At 56.9% G+C, this 20,986-nt stretch overlaps 1 protein-coding gene across 1 annotated transcript; it reads left to right on the top strand.

Annotated features, from left to right (window-relative positions):
- The first annotated feature begins 1,357 nt into the window (after window positions 1-1,357).
- TTLL10 (tubulin tyrosine ligase like 10) lies at window positions 1,358-19,953 on the top strand. Its single transcript, XM_044769412.2, has 15 exons — window positions 1,358-1,767; window positions 1,865-1,930; window positions 3,871-4,304; window positions 4,996-5,076; window positions 5,158-5,290; window positions 5,428-5,546; window positions 5,640-5,766; window positions 6,655-6,726; window positions 7,218-7,303; window positions 7,693-7,864; window positions 8,685-8,856; window positions 9,540-9,680; window positions 16,310-16,426; window positions 16,784-16,877; window positions 17,253-19,953. Exons 1-15 carry the CDS (start codon window positions 1,607-1,609, stop codon window positions 17,579-17,581), a joined length of 2,304 nt encoding a protein of 767 aa, XP_044625347.2. The 5' UTR covers window positions 1,358-1,606; the 3' UTR covers window positions 17,582-19,953.
- The last annotated feature ends 1,033 nt before the right edge of the window (window positions 19,954-20,986 follow it).

Genomic DNA, 20,986 nt, shown 5'->3' with positions numbered 1-20,986 from the left:
AGGGTCTGTGCTCAGGTGACCAGGAGGTCTAGGGGACCCACTGCCCCCCTTCCCACTGTTGCCCCTGGCAGGCCCAGGCTGGGGGTCCACCAGCTCCTAAGGTCAGGGTGCCCCCATCAGTCAGTCAAGGGCTTGGCCGGAGGAGCTGTCTGCCCCTCCAGGCCGACCTACAGCTACCAGAGGGCAGATGGGTCTCAGACCAATGTCCAGCCGCACTGACCCCCAAAGGCCCCCAGCACCTGGCACAGGGAGGCATGGAGCCTGGGGGTTGCCTCAGCCTCTGTGTGGGGTCAGAGAGGCCTCCCTGTAGTGCAGGGAGGTTTAAGGGCTGCGGAGACAGGTGGCCACAGATGGGGGGCTTGAGAAGTTCCTTGTTCAAGGCTGGGTCAGCCCGGTTCCGAGACACTCGTCTCTTGTTTCTCTCACACAGCAGTGTCTGCAGTATCTTGAGTTTCCTAAGGTGCCTTGTTAGTCTCCCAGGGCGGCAGAGACAGGTGGCCACAGGCAGGGGGCTTGAGACCACCCAGAAGTCTGCTCACAGTTGAGGAGGCTGGAAGTCAGGAACCAGGATTGCGGGATGCTCCCTCTGGATCCTGCCTCTTCCGGCCTCTGGGGGTTCCAGGCGTCCCTGGGCTGTGGCCACACCCCTCCAGCCACCCATCCTCATGTGTCTCTTCCTCTCTCCACCTCCCTGTCATGAGGACGCTGGTCACTGAATTCAGGACACATAGTCCAGGAGGATCTCATCACGAGACCCTTAACTTAATCATATGCGCAAAGACCCTTTTTCCAAGTGAGGTTGCATCCACAGGCCCTGGGCTGAGAACGTGGACACACATTTTGGGGCCACCATCCAGGCCTACAGGAAGCAAGTGGAAGACACCCTCGTGACCCACACCAGGCTCTGGAGGTCGGGGGGGCCGCGTGGGTGGGAGGGGCAGGGGCCGTCTGGGGCAGTCAGAGGCACAGCAGCCAGGAGCTTTCCTGGTCTTCCAGACCTGGTGTGAGCCCCCCGCTGCCCCTTGGGGGAGGCACTGACCTTGCTGAGGTGTAAAGCAGGGACACCCTGTGCTAGGGCTGTGCTGAGACGAAATGTAACATGTAAAGCACAGTGGGGGCAGATGCCGGGTCCGGGCATGGATGTGGGGGTCTTGAGAAGGCTCAGCGATGCTGCTGGGGAGGACGGAGGGCCTGGGCAGAGCTGTGCTCCAGCCCCGTTTGTCCCCACCCTGCCCCCTGGCCCCCATTCACCTGCCTACCTCCGGGCCACTGGGTCTGGTTGCTGGGAGACGGTTGCCGAGTCACCACTGTGGTTTCCCCGGCCCAGGACTTGAACCACCTTGTCAGGCAGGTAGGCGGGACGGGGGGGCCACCAGCAGGGGTCCTGGCCGGGCGTGAGGGCTGGGCCCGCAGTCCTGTGCCCTCCCCCCGGCCACCAGGGACCCTGTGGGTCCTCTTGGGACTCTGCCCAGGAGCAGACAAGGAGGGAGACCAGGGAGGGGAGGGCAGAGGCGGGGCGGACTGGCTGGGCCGAGCCCCCTCCGCAGAGGGCGCACGGCCCCAGGGCCACCGCGTGAGGGGCACCGACTGCCGGGCAGGGAAGGGCATGCCTCCTGGGGTGGTGGCTCCTCAGGACGGGCTCCTGTGCCCAGGACCACGTCTGTCTCCCAGAATCAAACTCCGGAAGGGCGGCCCCCTGAAATCCGTGGGACCCACGACCCCCGAGGCAGCCCGCCCCTGCCAGGAGGCGCCAGCCCGTCCAAACATGTCAGCACCTCCCTGGCGCTCGCGTCAACAGATGTGAATCTGCAGCAGACGCCTGGTCGGCCACTCACTGTCTCGCTTTCTCGGACGTTTTCCTCAGGTTCACGAGAGTCTCCAGCTCCACACACCGGGCTACTGTTTCCTGCCAGTCTCTTTACCTGACCAGGTAAAAGCGGATTTCAAAATGTCCTGTGAAGTCGAGTCCTCCCTCGACTGCCCTGGTGCCACTGTGTCCTGCAGTCCTGATAGGGCGTTCAGCTGCGCTCACCCCGCGGCTCACCCCGTAAATGACAATGACGCCCCCAGAACACCTGTAAGGGGGGGTCTGTTCCTGTGTCTAGAATCTCGTCCTTGAGAGACGGAGGAGGGTGGAGCCGGGAGCTCCGACCCGCAGCCACGCCCGCCCAGTGGCTCCAGCCAGCCCTGTGCGCCTGGGTCCCTTTTTAAAAAATCTTCGCTAATTTGAATGAGGGGAAATGATAACTCGTGGCTTGTTTAATTCTTTGTGAAAGTAGTGAGTACGGAGAGTCAGAAAAAGCAAATCAAGGTGCAAGGCTGGTCATGGGGACCAGCCTCCCCCCCAAGGCCACCTCACCAGCTCCTCCAGCTGCTGCTGCACTTGCCTTCGTGTCTCCAGTCCCCTTTGCGAAGTTACCCCCTGTGGAGGTAACTCCACTCTGGACCGTGGAGGGTGGGGCTTGCAGCCACAATGAGCATGCATCCTGTGGGTGAACTCCCTCAGGCTGCTGTTACTCCCAGCCAGCTTTGCAGGCAGACAAACTGAGGCACAGAGAGATTAGGCAGACTGTGGGGCTCACAGTGGATCCGCTGTGACCAGCCCAGCTCCCTGCCCAGGAATTCCCAAGGGACATCTGAAGACCTTGTCTCCTGCCCACTGGGCGCCTCCCCAGGATGTGACTTCAACCCCTTTTTCTTCATGCTTCCATTTTTGTGCTCTCCTTTCTGGGCAATTTCCTGGCCTTGAACTTCGACCCTTGTGTTGCATTTTTAACTTCCATGAGCTCTTGCGTATTCTCTGTTCCTTTGTTCTAACAGCGTCCAGCCCTTTTCTGGGGTGAGGACTCTCCTACGCCCCCAGCACCTTCTGGGGTGGTTTCCTCTGGCTTCCATGTCACCCCTCTCTCCCCCTTGTCTCCCTCTGCATGTCTGTGCATGTGTCTGAGTGTGTCTGTGTGTGCGCATGACTGAATGTGTCTGTGCATGTCTGTGCATGTGTGTGACTGAGGGTGTGTCAGCGTGTGTGTATGACTGAGTGTGTATCTTTGTGTGTGCATGACCAAGTATGTGTCTGTGTAAGTATGTGTGGGTCTGTGTGCATCTGTGTGTGCGCCAAGCTCTCACTCACACCTGGGGGGCCTCCCTCAGATTCCTGTCGACCTGCCTGGGGGCCACTCACCTAAGGGTGCTGTGGGAAGGTGCTGAATGTCAGCATGTTGGGGGATCCCACATCCCCAGCAAGACTCCCTGGACCTGCCACAGGTGCTGGGCACCAAGGGGGAAGGAGCTGGGGCCTCCTAGGCAACATGGAGAGTTGCCCACGTGCACACACATCCTCACTCACACACATGTATGCACACACGCTCACACACCCTCCCTGTTCTCAGCAGGCTCTCCCCGCACCCTGGCCGCACCCTGGCCACCCGCTCCGCTCCCACAGCCATGCTGATGGCTATTCACACTTTCTTCCTCTTCTGTCCTGAGGATCGGCCAGCATTTCTGCGTGACCAACTGGTTTGTTTGCAGGAACCCCTTCTCTGTCCTGCCAACTCCTTCGTGTGCTTGCTTTTACACTGAAGCTTTTTGAATCCTTCAGAAAGTCATCTCCCAAGCAGCCTCAAAACTGGGAAAGACCCATCAAGGAATTGCTAAAATTCCCAGAAATGTTCCCAACTTGGCTACATGGGAAAAGGTGCTCAAAAGGAGGCGTCCTCATGTGGGCAGGGCCAGGCAGCAGTGAGGACGCTGCTGGACACCTCGCTGCCCAGCCGCGCCTCAGACACAGGGCCACCCTCGGCTCCAGGGAGGCACCTGCGGGGCCAGGGTGCCCCTCCCAACCCCCAGGCCTGACGGTGGCCCTCCTTACAGCCAGCACCGAGGCCGAACACGGCAGCACCAGGAAGACGGTCCCTGCAGGGAAGGCCGCACCCGGGACAGATACAATGCAGAGATGGCCCTGCCCCTGCGGGGTGCCAGGCCCCACGGTCACCACAGAGACAGCAGCCAGCCACAAGCAGAAACCCAAGTCCAGGACCACCGGAGGCACCCCTCCCCAGGCAGTGTGGGCCTGACCGTGTGCCCAGTCCAAGGGCTAGGACCACGGGCTGCCCGAAGGTCTCGCAGGGGGGTGGGGGCGGCGTCTTCCCAGAGGGGCCCCCGCCTTGGTGCCCCCATGCCTATGGGCCGAAGCCACACTCACTTCATCCACCGCCGGAGACGGCCCACCCGGACCCAGATCAGTGCGAAAAGAGGCAAGCAGTCAAGGATTACAGGGCTCCGGTGGAGCTGTCCGCGGGCGCCAGGTGAATGCAACCCTGGGACCAGCTCGACCCCCTAGGCCAGGGCCTTCCCAGGCCAGGCGCCCCATCTCAGGCAAGGCGTTCTCATGGGGACACCACACATGGCCCTGCCCTGGGAGAGGGGCCAGCATGAGGCCATGCGCTGGGCATGGGGTCTGGGCGAGCTGAGCAGAGCAGGGGACAGCAGAGTCGGGGTCTGAACAGGCACAGAGAGGGGACACCACTGCTCTCCACGGTCTGGCGGGGTCACCCGCATGGGCAGCCACAGCAGGCATGTTCCTGCCTGCCCCGGAACCCAGCCCCTGCCCAGGGCAGGCCCGGCCCTATCACCCCTGCCTGACATGGGTCACCCATGACGTCATGATGGACATTGTGACCCCCACCCTCCTGGGCACGTCCCTGCACCACGTCTGCCCCCAGGTCCAGCTACACATCCTAGCCCCTGCCTTGCACGGAGCCCCTGCCCTGTTGGTAGGGAGGGGCCCTCCCGGCTCCAAGGCCGGCCCTGGGTGGTGGGGACTGTCCCCTCTCTCCTAGGAGGTGTAAGAGGCCCAGATCCACTGGTCAGGGCTGAGCCGGGGCTGAGATGGGCTGAGACAGGCTGGGGGGCTGCCGGAAATGACTGGGCTGGGTTCAGGCCAGATTCTGAGTGGGCGCCTCCCCTAGCCACCCCCTGACTCCACCCCGTTCCCAGGCTGGACCCATGAAAGATCGATGGGGAGCAGCCAGGAGGAGGGGCTCCTGTGTCAGCTAAGCCGACTGAACCAAGATGCAGGTGGGCTCTGAGGCAGGTATCCTGAGGGGGCAGGAGAGGCTCCAGGCAGGCCAGAGCCTCTGACCAAGCACCTGCCCCCAGACCTAGATGCCACTGACACTACCAGGCCCCGGGCTGTACTCCTGGAGAAGCACCTGCTAGAGGGAGAGAAACGGCCGCCCAGCCCTGGTCAGGGCCCCTTCTTCTACATCGGGGGCACTAATGGGGCCTCAATGTGAGTGGGGGCCTCGAGGCGGACCCAGTGGCGCTGCCCCCAGGGCCCAGCCCAGCCTCGGTTCTGCTGCCCTGGCCCCACGTCCCCTCCCTTAGGTCGCCCCCTCCCCTGGGGTGACGGGCTGCCCTACCCTGCAGAATCAGCTCCTACTGCAAGAGCAAGGGCTGGCAGCGCACCCAGGACAGCAGGCGGGAGGACTACAAGCTGAAGTGGTGTGAGGTCAAGAGCCGGGACACTTACTGCTCCTTCCGGGAAGGTAGCCAGGAGGCAGGGCTGGGACCTCGTCCTGTGGCCTGTGAGGGCTCCTATGGCAGTCACCCACATGCTGCCCGGGGCTCTGTTGTGCCAGGCGAGCAGCTGCTGTACCAGCTGCCCAACAACAGACTCCTCACCACCAAGATCGGGCTGCTCAGCGCCCTGAGGGAATACTCGCGGGTCCTGAGCAAGACCAATGCAGTGCTGTGCACCCAGGCCAGGTAAGCCCACCCTGGCACCTGCCATCAACCCGCCACACACCCATCTGTTCTTTAAAGCAGTAGACCCCATCCACGCACCCGGTCCCACAGACCCACTCATCTGACATGTCAGTCAGTTGCTGGTCTTGACCACCCTCCATGGAATCCATCCACTCACCATTCTGTCCACTCACTTACATCCATCCACCCACCCATCTTCCCACTGACCCATCCAGGCACTCACCAACCTGTTTCCACCCCCAAACACCTGCCCCTATTCCATCCACCTGCCCCATGGACCACTCAGCCACAGACCACCAACTGGTGTCCCTCATTTAGTCATTCATTGCCCCCACACCCACTGCCGTCCATCCACCCATACCTGTTCCCACAGCTCCTTCTCCACTCACTGTCCATCTACTACCCTTCACCCACCACCACATGGCCATGCCGAGGCCCTCAGTGACCTCATCTCTCTGCTTATCTGCCCGCCCACTTACTCATCCATTCATTTGCCCAACCATTTCCACATCTCCCCACCCATCCAACCAACCACCCACCATCTGCCTCCCCCACTCACCCTCACCAGGCAGGCAGCCTACTCACTACCTGGTCATCCACGACACCATCTTTGCATCTACATGTCCAGCCGCCCACCTGCACCCTACCCATTTCTGTCAGCAACTCTGATCTGTTTCCCCCAGGCATATCCATCTATCTATCCACCAGACCGCCTGCCCATCCCTCCACCTACTTCCATCCAAAATCCATTTATCTAACCACCCACCACACACTCACCTATCTGCCTCAAAGCCCCTGTTCCCCCACCTCTCCAGACCCCCACCCATCCCTTCTCCACACACTACTGAGTGGTCACTCAGGCCAGGCCCTGTGTCCCCTGGGGTACAGATCTGGAAAGGATGCAGCACCTGCCCTTGAGGAGCCCACGTGGACCAGCCCAGGATGCCTTGGGCCACAGAGGTAGATGCACTCAGCCCAGCTGGGAGGGGCTGCTCTGCCCTCAACTGAAGGATGGCCTGGTGGTAGATGACAGGGGTTAAAGGCATCCCAAGCCAGGGGAAGAGGTTTGGACTAGCCCAGGGCGCTGACCATGCTGACCACTTGTTGCATGCCGGGCACTGTCCTGGCCTGGGGACACAGCTCTGACTAACTGCTCACAAATGCCTGAGAAGGTACAGGGAGGGAGGGGGGAGGGGCCAGGAAGTGGGCGAGGCGCCTGCAGCCTGCAGAGGAGCCAGGTGTGCAAGGAGCCAGAAGAGAGTGCTCCTGGCCAGAGAACAGAAGAAGGTGGGCAGACTCTGCAGAGGGAACAGCAGGGGCCAAAGGCTGCCGGTGGCTGGAGCCCACCACATTCCCCCTCCAGCCGCCCAGGTCAGACCCCTGGAATGGCAGGCCAAGTCTGGGGTGGGGGAACAGCCCTCCCTGTCCTCCCCACCTCCCTGCTCCCCCAGGGTCCTGAAAATGGAAGAATTTTTCCCAGAGACCTACCGTCTGGACATCAGGGACGAGAGAAAGGCTTTCTTCACTCTCTTTGATGGTGAGAGGCCGCTGGACGCCAGGCTCGCTCCGGGAAGATGGGTTCAGGGCTGAACTAAGGTGGGGGTGTGATTAGGCCAGGTCAGGGCCGGGAGAGGTCGAGGTGGTCAGCGAGAGGAAGGGTGGAGCCAGGGTGGGCGAGGTCAGGGCTGGGGCGGAGGAGGGAGGGTCACCGCCGGGCCTGAGCGGAGGCCGGAGCCTGGTAGGGGCGGGGCCACGGCTGGGCGTGGTCCGGACAGTGCCTGCGGTGGGCGGGGCTATGCGGGCGTGGGCGGGGCCTGGAGGGGCGTGGGCGGGCCAGCGAGTGGGCGTGGTCTCGCCTGGGGGCGCGGTCAGGGCCACAGCGAGGCGGGGCGGGGAGGCCCGGGCCTCAGGGGGCTCTTTTCTCAGACACCCAGATGTGGATCTGCAAGCCCACCGCCTCCAACCAGGGCAAAGGCATCTTTCTGCTGAGGAACCAGGAGGAAGTCGCCGCCCTCCAGGCCAAGACCCAGAGCATGGAGGACGACCCCATCTATGACAAGATGTCGTTTAGGGTTCCCCAGGCGCGCATCGTGCAGAGGTGTGGGTGTGGGCACCATGAGGGGCGTCGGTCCAGGTGGTGCCGACCCTGGCCCCCCCTGGTGCCTGTGGCGATCGCAGGGCCCTCAGAGGAGTCCTTGGCCGTGGAAGCCTGTGGTGCCCCCCGCAGGGCTCCTGTGTGGCCAGCAGAGGTGGGGTGTTATATCCGGTCAGTGTCGCAGAGGAGATCCCCTCACAGAGGTTTCTGGACACGGAGTGGGGCAGGGAGGGCTTGGCCAGTTTGTCCCCAACCTGGGCCTTGCTCCCCTCTGTCCTGCAGGAAGCCCAGCCAGGGCCAATCTCCCTATAGCCAGCCTCTCCCCTCTCCGCGCCCAGTGTGGACGCCACTCCTGCCACAGCTGCTGTCTGCTGCCCCTCCCCGCCCTCCCTGTCTTCCTCCCAAGCTGCTACTCCCAGCCTCTGGGTCTTCAGACCTGCAGCTTCCTCCACCTGGGATGTCCCCTACCTGCCTCTCCAAAGCTACCCGCTGTTTAAGGCCCAATGTCAGCCCTCCCTCCTCCTCCAGGCAGTCCCTCTTGCCTGCAGGGGCCCAACCCTCCAGGCTCCTGGTGAGAGCTGCACCCTGGGGTGCCCCAGATGCATGCAGTAGGCTGAGATCTAGGGGCCAGGCCCTTCTTCTCAATTCCCTGACCTGTTTAGGTTCAGAAATGTCCCCTTAGCAATGGATGTACCCAGAGGAGGGAGCCCACAGGTCACGCCCAGGACAAGTGGCGGAGCGCTGGGGAACCGGCCCAGGCCCCACTGAGGGCGAGGGGACACAGGCCAGGCAGGCCATGTGCTCAGCACCCATGTGCCCCCAGGTACATCCAGAACCCGCTGCTGCTGGACGGGAAGAAGTTTGACGTGCGCTCCTACCTGCTCATAGCCTGCACCACGCCATACATGGTCTTCTTCGGCCATGGCTACGCTCGCCTCACCCTCAGCCTTTATGACCCCCACGCCAGTGACCTCGGTGGCCACTTGACCAACCAGGTAAGGGCACCCCAGGGGAAAGGGCCCTCCCTGCAGCCTTGGACAAGATCTTTGCCCAGCAATGCAGAGGAGATGCCTGCTGTGGCTCAGACAGGGCCGTGGCCCAGCCTCGGAAGTGACCCAGGCCAGAGGTGGCCCAGTCTTGGAGGTGGTCCAGGCACCACGGTGGCCCAGGCCTAGAAGTGACCCAGGTCAAAGGTGGCCCAGTCTTGGAGGTGGTCCAGGTCCAGAGGTGGCCTGGGATGCTCCTGCCTGCAGTCAGCATGGTCTCTCGCCTTTGGCCACAGAGGGCTTCCTGGTGAGATGACAGAGTGCTGCACGCTGACCTCCAGGCTGGCTCCCTCTGGAGGTGGTGAGGCTTGGGTAGGAGTAGGAGCCAGAGGGCAAGGGGCCTCTGTGAGGACCTCAGTGGAGAGATCCTGTGGGCGGATGTCTCTGTGGAAGGTCCCTAATGGGAGAAGTCTAGGCAGGGCCCCCCATGAGGATCTGTGGGGGTCTCAGTGGAAGAAGGTGTTGTGGGAGGGTCTTGGCAGGCGGGCCCACTGCAGGGTGTGCTGGGGGAGTGGGCCTCTGTGGGATGTCTGGGTAGCTGAGTAGGTGAGGCTCCCTTTAGGGCCCCTCAGTGGGGCAGGACCTCTGAGTGTCCTGGGGCAGTGACCTCCAGGCACCACACTGTCCCCCAGTTCATGCAGAAGAAGAGCCCCCTCTATGTGATGCTCAAGGAAGACACGGTGTGGAGCATGGACCACCTCAACCGGTACATCAACGACAAGTTCAGGAAGACCAAGGGCCTCCCCAGAGACTGGGTCTTTACCACCTTCACGGTCCGTGTGCTCCTCACCCATCGCAGCTGGGGGGGCAAGGGTCAGGACCCCTTAGGGTATGTGGGGGGCCAGGGTAGTGTTTCCGCCTGTACTGGGCTGGGCACGTGGCATGTCAGGCGTCCTTGGGGGGTGCATCTGTATGGGAGAGCATGTCTGTCTGCGTGTGTAACCGCAGGCTGTGGCTGCTGGCTGCTGTGAGATGTCTCATTTCTCTCCCTCTCCCTCTGTCAGCTGCAATAATTCACAAACATAAACTTCACCATTTTAAAGTGTACAGTACAGTGGATTTTAGTTGATTCAGAGAGTTGTGCAATAATTCAGAACATTTTCATCTCCACAAAAAGAAACTCTGTGCCCATTAGTCATCTCTCCCCATTTCCACTCCCCCACCTTCTGGCCACCACTGATCTACTTTCTGTTCCTATTCTGGATATAAATGGAAGCTACCACCATGTGGCCTTTCCTGGCTTCCTTCACTGAGCATCATGTGTTCAAGACCCATCCACATTGTGGCATGTGTTGGTACTTCATTCCTTTTTACGGCTGAGTAATATTCTGGTGTGTGGATCCACCACAACCTGTTTGGATGAACATCTGTCAGTTGATAGACGTTTGGGTTATTTCCACCTTTTGTCTATTATGAATAATGCTGTATGAATATTCAAGTACAAGATTTTTCATGAACATATATTTGCAGTTCTCTTGGATACATACCTAGGAATGGAGTTGCGGGGTCACACGGTAACTCTTATGTTCAACTTTTGGAGGAACTGCCAAGCTATTTCCACAGTAGCTGCATTTCACATTCCCACTTCTCCAAATCCTTGCCAACATTTGTTATTTTTCTTTTTTGTGTGATGTCTCATTGTGAGTTTAATTTACATTTCCCTAATGGTAATGACATTGAGCATCTTTTCATGTGTTTATTGGCATCTGTGTATCTTCTTTAGAAAAATGTCTGTTCAGATGCTTTGTCCATTCTTCCTTGGTGGCTGTAAGAGCTGTTTATATATTCTGGATGCTAGATGCTTAGCAGATATGTGATTTGCAAATATTTTCTCCTGTTCTGAGAGCTGTCTTTTCACCTTCTTGATAGTGTCCTTTTTTGCAAAAAAGTTTTAGAGTTTGATGAAGACCAATTTATCTCTTTTTTCTTTGGTTATTCATGCTTTTGATGGCATATCTAAGAATCCATTGCCAAATCCAAGATTGTAGAGATTTATACCTATGTTTTCTTCTAAAAGTTTTATAGTTTTAGCTCTTACATTTAGTTCACTGACCCATTTTGAGTTAATTTTTGGATATGGCATGTGGGAAGAGTCCAACTTCACTTTTTTGCATGTGGATGTCCATTTGTCCCAGTGCCATTTGTCACAAAGACTGTTCTTGACACATTGTTGAAAATCGATTGACCAAATGTATACAGGTTTACTTCTGGATTCTCAGTTCTATGCCACTGGTGCTTATGTCTGTCCTTAAGACAGCACCACACTGTTTTGATTGCCATAGCTTTGTTCTATTAATGTGCTGTATTACGTTGACTTATTTTCATGTGTTGAACCACTCTTGCATTTCTGGGGTAAATCCCACTCAGATGTGTTATATTATCCTTGAATACACTGCTGGATTTGGTTTGCATTGAGTACGTTTGCGTGTACACTCATAAGCACTATTGGTCCACTGCATTCTTTTCTTGTGTGTTTGTCTACTTTGGGACATATTCCCTCCTCTTCTATTTTTGAGAGTTTGTAAAGGATTCATGTTAATTCTTTAAATGTCTGGAAGAATTTACCAGTGAGGCCGTCTTGCCTGGACTTTTCTTTATGGGAAGGTTTATTATTATTATTAATTATTACTAACTCTACCTTTGCTTGTCACAGGTTATTCAGATTTTCTGTTTCTTCTTGGGTCGGACTTAACAGTTTGACTTTCTAGGAATTTGTCCATTTCTTCTAAGTTGTCTAATTTGTTTGGAATACAATTGTTCATAGTATTCTATGAACAATTATAATCCTTTTTAGAGTCATTTTCATCTCTGTGTAAAGTCTTTCTTTCTTGATTTTAGTAATTTGGGTCTTCTCTCCTTTTTTCTTGGTCAATCCAGCTAAGGGTCTGTCAGTTTTGTTGATCTTTTCAATGAACTAGTTTGGTTTCATTGATTTTCTCTATTGCTTTCTATTTCTAATCCATTTATCTCCTCTCTCATCTTATGATTTCCTTACTTCTGCTTGCTTAGGGTTTAGTTTTCTCTTCCTTTTCTAGTTTCTCAAGGTTGAGGTTTAGGTTATTGATTTGAGATCCTCTTGTTTAATGTAGGTGTTTACAGCCATAAATTTCCCTCTGAGCACTGCTTTCACTGGATCCCATAAGATCTGTGTGTTCTGTTTTTGTTTCATTTTTTGCTTAAGAGTGTTAATTTCCACATATTTGTGAATTTTTTGATTTTCTATCTCATTGATTTCTAACTTCATTCCATTGTGATCAGAGAACATACTTTGTATGATGGCAACCCTTTAAAAATTACTGGAACTTGTTTTATGTCCTAACACACGTCTATCCTAGAGAATGTTCCGTGGGCAACTTCTGCTGGGTGGCGTGCTCTGTAGATGTCAGGTCTAGTTGGTTTTCAGGGTTGTTCGAGTCTTCTGTTTACTTGTTGATCTTCTGTCTATATGTTCTATCCATCGCTGAAACTGGAGTATTGAAGTCTCCCACCATTTTTTTTTTTTTTGAGGGAGATTAGCCCTGAGCTAACTACTGCCAATCCTCCTCTTTTTGCTGAGGAAGACTGGCCCTGAGCTAACATCTGTGCCCATTGTCCTCTACTTTATATGTGGGATGCCTACCACAGCATGGCTTGACAATCGGTGCCATGTCCACACCTGGGATCCCAACTGGCGAACCCCAGGCCGCCAAGAAGCGGAACGTGCGCACTTAACCACTACGCCACTGGGCCAGCCCCTCCTACTATTATTATTGAATTGTCTATTTCTCCCATAAATTCTGTCAGTTTTTCCTTCATGTATTTTGAGGTTCTGTTACTAGGTGCATGTATGTTTATAATTATTACATCTTCTTGATTTATCATTATAAAATGTCCCTTTTTCCCCATAATGTCCTCAATTTTTGTCTCAAAAATCTATTTTCTCTGATATTAATATAGCCATTCCAGCTCTCTCTCTCTCTCTTTTTTTTTTTTTGAGGAAGATTAGCCCTGAGCTAACTACTGCCAATCCTCCTCTTTTTGCTGAGGAAGCCTGGCCCTGAGCTAACATCTGTGCCCATCCTCCTCTACTTTATATGTGGGATGCCTACCACAGCATGGCTTGACAATCGGTGCCATGTCCACACCTGGGATCCCAACTGGCGAACCCCGGGCCACCAAAGCGGAATGTGCACGATTAACCGCTGTGCCACCAGGCTGGCCCCCCAGCTCTCTTTTGGTTTCTGTTTGCATGATAGATCTTTTCCCATCCTTTTACTTTCAACCTCTCTGTGTCTTTGAATCTAAAGTGAGTCTACAGACAGCATATCAAGGGTTTTTTAATGCATTCTGCCAAGCTCTGTCTTTTAATTGGAAAATTTAATCTATTTACATTTGATATAATTACTGATAAGGTAGGATTTACACCTTCTATTTTGCTGTTTTCTTTCTATATGTCTGATGTCTTTTTTTGTTTCTCAGTTCCTCCATTACTGCTTCCTTTTGTGTTAAATGGATATTTTCGTGTGTACTATTTCTAGTTTCATTTCTTTTACTACATATTTTTGAGTTATTTTCGTTGTTGCCCTAGGAATTACCATTAGTATCTTAACTTATAACAATTTAGTTTGTATTAATATCAAGTTAATTTCAATAGTATTTAAAAAACGTCCTTTCTCTATGGCTCCATCTCTCCCTTTATGCTGTTATTGTCACAAATATACATTGTGGGTCCATCAGCATAGATTTATAGTTATTGTTTTATGAAGCTGTCTTTTAAATCAGAATAAAAAAGCAATTAACAAAAACTACATGTATACTGTCTTTTATATTTAACTACATGATTACCTTTACAGGTGCTATTTCTTCACATGAATTCAAGTTATCGTCTAGGGTCCTTTCACTTCAGCCTGAAAAAAAGGCAATGCTACTATCGATAACCTCTGGTTTTTGTTTTTGTTTTTTTAACGAGAATGTCTTAATTTCTCCTTCATTTTTGAAGGATGGTTTTGCTGGATATAGAATTCTTGGTTGACGGTTTTTTCTTTCAGCATTTTGAACATGTCATCCCACTACCTTCTGGACACCATGGTTTCTGATGAGAAATACGCTGTTAATCTGATTGAGGATCCCTTATGATGAGTCACTTCTCTGCTGATTTCAACATTCTCTTTGTCTTTATCTTTTGAAAGTTTGCTTGTGATGTGGGGATCTCTGAGTTTATCCTACTTGGAGCTCACTGACCTTCTGGGATGGGTAGGTTGTTTTTCATCAAACTTGAAAAACATGAAGTTTCCTGTTATTATCTCTTAAAATATTCTTCCTGTCTCTTTCTCTCCTTTCCTTCTGGGACTCCCGCTGTGCATGCTGGTCTGCTTGATGGCATCCCACAGGTCTCTGTAGCTTTGTTTATCTTTTTTCATTGTTTTTTCTTTCTGTTCCTCAGACTGGATCATCTCAGTTGATGTATTTTCAGACAGCTCAGTAAATTAAGCCCCTCCAGTAAATGTTTTATTTCAGTTATTATACTCTTCAACTCCAGAATTTCTATTTGGTTCCCTTTTATAATTTCTATCTCTTCACTGACATTCTCTATTTGGTAAAACATTGTTCCCACATTTTCCTTTAGTTCTTTTCATGGGAGGTCTTCCAGGGAGCACCCAGACAGACCACAGCACATAACCAGCTTTCCCTGCATGTCAGGTCCCTTCTGCTCTCAGCACTGAGAACACGAGCTCCGTCCTACGCCAGCACTCAGCTGGGGCAAAACTGACCAGGCAAGTTAAAATGCTGCAAAGCTCGCTGTTCTTACCCAGATTCAAGGCTTGTCTTGCATAAGCACTCCTCAGGTTGCTCCAAGCCTTTGGCTAGTTTCCAGAGTTCTGAAAAAGTTGATTCTGACAACTTTTGCCATTCACATGGTTGCTTTTACAAAGCAGCTTCTCTGTGGATGTCCTTCCTCTGCCATTTTGCTGATGTTCTCCTTGTCTCTTCAAACTCACTCCATGAGCCTTCTTCTCCCTGATGTGTCACTGAAATGCTCATTGAGGTCATCACTGACCTCCGTGTTGCCAAACCTGTGGTCAGTCCCCGCCTTCTTCTTCCCTGACCTGTCGGCCACTTTGGACACAGCTGCTCGCCCCGTGGTGCTCTTTCTCCATGGCCTCCAGGACTCTCCCGCTCCACCTCAGCCCTCTATGCTGGCCCCTTGTCTGCTCTCGGGGGCCCAGGGCTCAGCCCAATGTACTGCTCTTTATCTGTACCCATTGGTGACGAAAGTCTCGTGGCTTTAAATTCCATCTATGTCCTTAAGACTCCACATTAAACACCCAGCCTTGACCTCTCTCGCGAACTTGAGCCTTATGTCCCATGGCCTACCAGCACCCCATCTGCAAGCTCACAGACATCTCCGACTCCATGGTCCTCCTCCCCTTCTTAGCTGATGGGGGCTCCATCCACAGTCTCAAACCAAACACCTAAGGATAACCCGTCATTCCTCTTTTCACAGCTCACAGTCCTTTCATCAACCAACCGGGTCAGCCCTACCTCACAATGTATCCAGAATCCATCCCACCACCTCTACCCACCCGAGCCACCACCATTTCTCTCCTGGATTACTGCAATGACTTCCTCCTGACCCCTCAGACTCTCTCAGCATAGCCCCCAGAGGACCCTACCATGGCTCTGGTCAGATACACTCCTCCTATGCTCCACCCTCCAACAGCTTTGCTCTCGGGGTCAAAGGCAAGGTCCCTCCCATGCCCCTGCGATGGGACTGGTGCCACTCTGGTCTCAAGACCCTCTGCCCCCATGGCTTGCTCCAGCCACTGTGGCCTCTGTTCCTCCAGCACCTCGGGCTGCTCCCACCACAGCTGCTGCTCACGCCCGTCCACAGCTCCTCCTTTCAGTGTTCAGTCTTCACTCATGATCTCCTCAGTGAGGCCCGTCCAGACCAGGCTCCTTTTCACAGCAGCCACCCCAGAACCCACCCCCAGCACTGCTTCACCTTCTCCGTCAGCAGTTATTGCTTAGTATGCTGTGCAGAGTGTATCGTGAGGTACTATCACATTTGCTGTCTCTCTCCTGCCATGAGTGACGTAGCCATTCCTCCTAAGTTCTCTTCACTCTTGTAACCCAGTACCTACCATGTAGTAGGAGCTCCACGTTTGTTGAATGAGTACGAGAGTGAATGAGTTTCTGGCTGTGACCCTGTGACTCTGAGAGTGCAAAAGTGTGGGCAGGGGTGGCTGTGCAAGTAAGGGCCCAGGGGGCAGCGCAGGTGAGGGCCCAGGTGGGAGTGCAGTTGAGGGCATGGAGGTAGGTAGGGGGGAGCAGGCGAGGGGTGTGGCTGTTGCTGTTCAGGCCAGGGAGGTACAATCAGGGTCCACAGGTGACTTCCAGTCACCCCTCCCTGCCCCACCCACAGAAGCGGATGCAGCAGATCATGACCCACTGCTTCCTGGCCGTCAAATCCAAGCTCCAGTGCAAGCTGGGCTACTTTGACCTCATCGGCTGTGACTTCTTGATCGATGAGAACTTCAAGGTACTACTGAGGCGTCCCAGGGCAGGTGGGGCCTGGTATGCAGGTTCAAGAAGGCAGGGCTGTCTGTGCACCCTCTGACCACCAGGCAGCCCTCTGGGGTGGACGCTGCAGCCAGAGTGCTCCCCCTGCCTCAGGCCCTGAGGGTGGTGTGTCCATAAGTCTGCACTCCTTCAGCTGGGGCAGCCCCAAGCCAGATCCTCGGACCCTTAGACTCAGCCCCTTGGGTAAATAGGGGGAGTGAGGCCAGAGAAAAGGAGCCCCCTGCCCAGGGTCACCTGGCTTAATGGGGACCAGGGCCTCAACGTCCTGCTGGCCAAGTGGTGGGTGGGGAGGGATGCTGACCAGTGTTGGGCCCAGGTGTGGCTGCTGGAGATGAACTCCAACCCTGCCCTGCACACCAACTGTGAAGTCCTGAAGGAGGTGATTCCAGGCGTGGTCATGGAGACCCTGGGTGAGGCCCTTGGGCAGCCCCCAGAACTCGCAATCTGCCCTCCCACCGCCTGCCTAGTCTTGGATGCTCCATCCCACCCTCTCCCCAAGTTCAGACGCCCACAAACCTAGCTTTCCACCACCCCGAGGGCCTGTGTGGCAACCCCACCCTCTGCTGATGCCCCGCAGAAAAGAGGCGACCCTGCCGGACCTCCCCCCTCAGGTGGGGCTGTCCACACCTCACCCCACCTGGGTCCCACCCCTCACCACTCCCTCACCTCCTCCTCTGCCCCCAGAACCTCACCCAAGCCCAAAGGTGATGCGGGGGAGGCTGGGTCCCTGTCCCTCCTGTCCCCCCAGCCCATGTCCCCCACTGCCCCTCCCCGCCTCCGCCCAGACCTGGCGCTTGAGACCTTCCAGAAGAGTTTGTGCAGCCAGAAGATGCTGCCCCTGCTGTCGCAGCGCCGCTTCGTGCTCCTACACAACGGCGAGGTGGACCCGGGGCCGCGCCCGGGGGGCTCCCGCATTGGCCCCCGCCCGCCTGCCGCAACCCGGTCGGCCTCGGAGCCCGGGTCCCCCGCGCCCCCCGCGCCCCCGCTGCGCGCAGACAGACCGGGCGCGCGCAGGCCCGCGTCCCCGCGGGGTCCCGACGGCGCCCAGGCCCGGGAGCCCTCCCCCCGGCCGGCCGAGGAGCGGCGCAAGAACGCGAGCCACCGGGGCTCGTAGCGGGCGGCCACCAGCGCCCTCTCTGGACCTATAAATGCTACTTTGTTACAAACGCGACCTTTGTGGAGGTTCAGGTGGCTCGCCTCCCGGGGACGCACCAGGCACCCCAAGACGCCCCCTGGGGGCTTCCCTGGACCCGGACACCTGTCCCTCTGTGCCGCCAGCCCCTACTCCACTGCTGAGACCTGACCTTGGGGAGAAGACAGGGGTCGAGGGATGGGGGGTGGTTCTGCCCTGCAGGAAGGGGAGATGAGCTCCCAGAGTCCCCTACTCTGTTGGCCAGGGGCTGCCTCCACCTGGGAAGCCCCCCAGATCCTGGGCGCCCACACGTCACCCTGTGTCCCTCATCACCAAGGACCCTCCTGCAGCCCTACAACCCACGCGACGCCTACGTCCTGGCTCTCTGAAAGGTGTCCAGTGTCTCTCAGAAAGGGTCCAGATCCCCATGGACCCCTATGGATCTCCAAAGGAGGGCTCCCTTGAGCCCAAGAGCATTCCTCAGAGCACAAGGGCCCCCTGCTCTCCACTGCTTCCGATGGCCCCTGATGTTTCCACAGGCAGGGCGCTGCAGAGGCCATGGGTGAGGGTCATATATCATGAAGGGCATGTGGAGCCAGCACTGGCCCACCCTCACCAGGGCCTGTGTGGCCTGGGCGTCCCCGCTTCCTGTGGGCCCAGCCCCCAGGTTAGGGGAGATTCAGGGCCTCTGATGTGTCCCAGCCCCCAGCCACCAAGTGTCCAGGACCAGCCACATCTCTCTCCACCCCTGCCCCCCAGCCACCCACCCAACCCCAGTCCAGACTCCAGGGTCTGGGCAGTCCCGTCCCCAGGCCACCCAGCTGCACACCCTCCCTCCTGCACCCCATCTCTCAGCCGCACCCTCGTCTCCAAATGGTCACCACCAGGTCACAAACACCCTCCTCCTGGCCCGCCCACGCTCCTGACCTCAAATCGGCCCCCGACATCAGCGGGCCTCACCGCAGGGGGCGGGGCCACCAGGGACCCTTTCTCTGCTCTGCGTTGGAGTGCTGGTGGGACCTGGGGGGCAGCAGGCCTGTCCACGCAGCTGTCCACCCCACCGCTCAAGGGGGAGGGCAGCTCCACTCCCAGGGACGCAACGGACACGGCACCGCTAGAGGGCGCCAGGCACCACTGTGTCTCCTGCCAGCCGCTGGAGGGGTGCCACTGGGACAGAGGAGGATGGAGAAGGGAACTGGGGCTCAGATAGGTAGAGTCAGTGCCTCCAGGTCAAAGAGCCAGTGAGAGGCCCAGGCCTGGGTCTAGGGCTGACCTGTCCACTCGCTCAACCCGCCCACCCCACCCCAGTGCACCCTGCTGCACCTCCTCCTTGTTCTGCTGAGGCCTGGAGTGTGGGGTCCCCAGGCAAGAGGCAAGAATCACACTTGTCACTGTGTGACGGGGCCCAGGAGCCCGAGTCCCTGCCCAGTGTGTCTGATGTTCCCTCCGCGAGGGCCAAGCTCAGCCACTGCCTGCCCTGCTGCCGGGTGGCTGGCTCCCGAGGCCGGGAGGGGACAAGACCAGCCTCCGTAGGGGAGGCGGCCTCCTGAGTGGGCTGAGTGCACCAGGTCTTCGGGGTCAGGGCCACGTGCCCTGCTGGCATCCAGGCCACTGCACAGCCACTCACTTGGGTCACCTCCTGACGCCCCCGGGGGCCTCTGTACCCCGTGTCAAGGCTCACGGGCCATCCCCTCCTTCCTCACACCCCACCCACTCCATAAGTCCCTGCCCAAGGGTCCTCTGGCCACACATTGTCTCGTATCTCATGGCCCGAGGCAGCACCAGTGCTGTCCCAGAACATTCCCACTGTCCTCACTGGCCACAATGGGGCTGCCCCAGCTTCAGCCAGCCTACGAATTGCAGAGTCCTCAGGAAGACACCCTCCTCACAGCCTCCACCGTCCCTGGGCCCTGAGTGGGTGCAAGGACCCACGGGACCTGTGACGAGAAGTGCCCGTTGGCAGAGTGACCTGCCCTGTCCTGACTGAGCCCCCATCCTGGGCTCCCCCAAAGGCCTGGACTGTCTGCTGCTCTTGGGTCCCTGGCGCCCCCTGAGAGCCCGAATGTCAATAAATGAGGTTTCCTGAGAACCTCTGCTGCGCACTCGTCCCCCAGAGGTGATGCCACCCTCGCCCCCTCTGGATCCTCCCCAGCCCCAGCCAGCCCACATTCAGCCTCCAGAGTGCCCTCACCAGGACCCCAGAACCGTAAGGCCCGAGCGCCAGGGAGAGATGGGCAGGAGACGGAGTTTGGGGTGCTGTGGGCATCTGGAGGTGCGGGTGCACCCCAGGACTCAGACGACAGGATGGGCGGCAGACACAGTGGAGGTGGGCGGGATCCAGCAGGGGACTGGGCAGCAGGGGAGGGCAGCTTCCCCAGGGCCCAGGATGAGGCTGCGTGCATGCAGCTCCTGGAAGCCGTGTCCATCTCTCCCCGCCCCCCCCAACCCCATCTCCCCAACGCTCCCTCTCCCCCTCCTCCCCGGATGAGTCCTGAGTAGGTGGGGAACTCAAGAAGCCTCTTCCACCTGCAGAATGTCTGACGGGTCAAGCTGCCCTTGGTTCTGACCCAGGCATCACCCAGGGGCCTCCACCATCCCTGCAGCCTCCATCTTGAGGTCTGCGCAGCACAGACCCTCACGCTAGCGCTGCTGGGGCCTCCCTCAGCCCCTGGCAGACAGGGCCTGGGTCTGCTGGGCACCTTCTAGCGGCCATGGGTGTGTTTCAGCCAGACAAAGAGCCCGTGGAGCCCCGAAGACTCAAAGGACACTCCCAGCCCTCTCCCCTGGAATGTGTCTCGGAGAAAGGGGTTTGGAGCAGCCCTGGGCTGAATCACCGTCTCTGGAAATCACCTCACCTTCTGAAGCTTCCTGGAAAGGTGAGACATGTGGGGGTGGGGGTGTCTGCCTCTCCATCCCAGACACAGCCACTTCTTGAGGGGAGGGGGTCCAGAACCCTGAAAACCACCACAGGGGACGGTTGAAGAGGCAGCCCCTCCAGGAGCAAGTCCTCTGCTGACTCAGCTGGGGGAGGAGTGGCTGTGCTCTGCATGTTCAGGACACCATCGGTCAGGGGGACAGGAGTGATGGCCCCAGGTCCTGGTCCGGGTCCCTGAGTGGCCAGGCCTAACGTCATGGGCCTGTCTGACCAGTGGGTGCACATCCCAGCACCTGGGGGCAGCCTGGGACCACCTGTCCCTGGACAGCCCCCTGCAGCTGTCCTAGGACTGGGGCTGGGAGGGGGCTGATGTCTAGTTCTGTCTAGGATGGGTCCCCTCCCTGCCACCCCATGATCTCTCTCCACTTGGGGGTCCCACACTGACTGAGTCAAGCTCTCAGTACCAGCGGGGCAGGGACTTCTTCCAGCAAGGTGAGGGCTGAAAGCTGGGT

This window comes from Equus asinus, chromosome 5 (genome assembly GCF_041296235.1).
Source record: "Equus asinus isolate D_3611 breed Donkey chromosome 5, EquAss-T2T_v2, whole genome shotgun sequence".
Lineage (NCBI taxonomy): Eukaryota > Metazoa > Chordata > Mammalia > Perissodactyla > Equidae > Equus > Equus asinus.
This window is presented reverse-complemented; position numbering and strand designations above follow the sequence as displayed.

Bases quoted from the DNA above. Each gene is read 5' to 3' on its own strand.
- TTLL10 (XM_044769412.2), top strand. From the start codon at position 1,607: ATGCCTCCTGGGGTGGTGGCTCCTCAGGACGGGCTCCTGTGCCCAGGA. The intron at 5,547-5,639 runs GTAGCCAGGAGG...CTGTTGTGCCAG, and splicing joins TTACTGCTCCTTCCGGGAAG to GCGAGCAGCTGCTGTACCAG. The intron at 8,857-9,539 runs GTAAGGGCACCC...ACTGTCCCCCAG, and splicing joins GTGGCCACTTGACCAACCAG to TTCATGCAGAAGAAGAGCCC.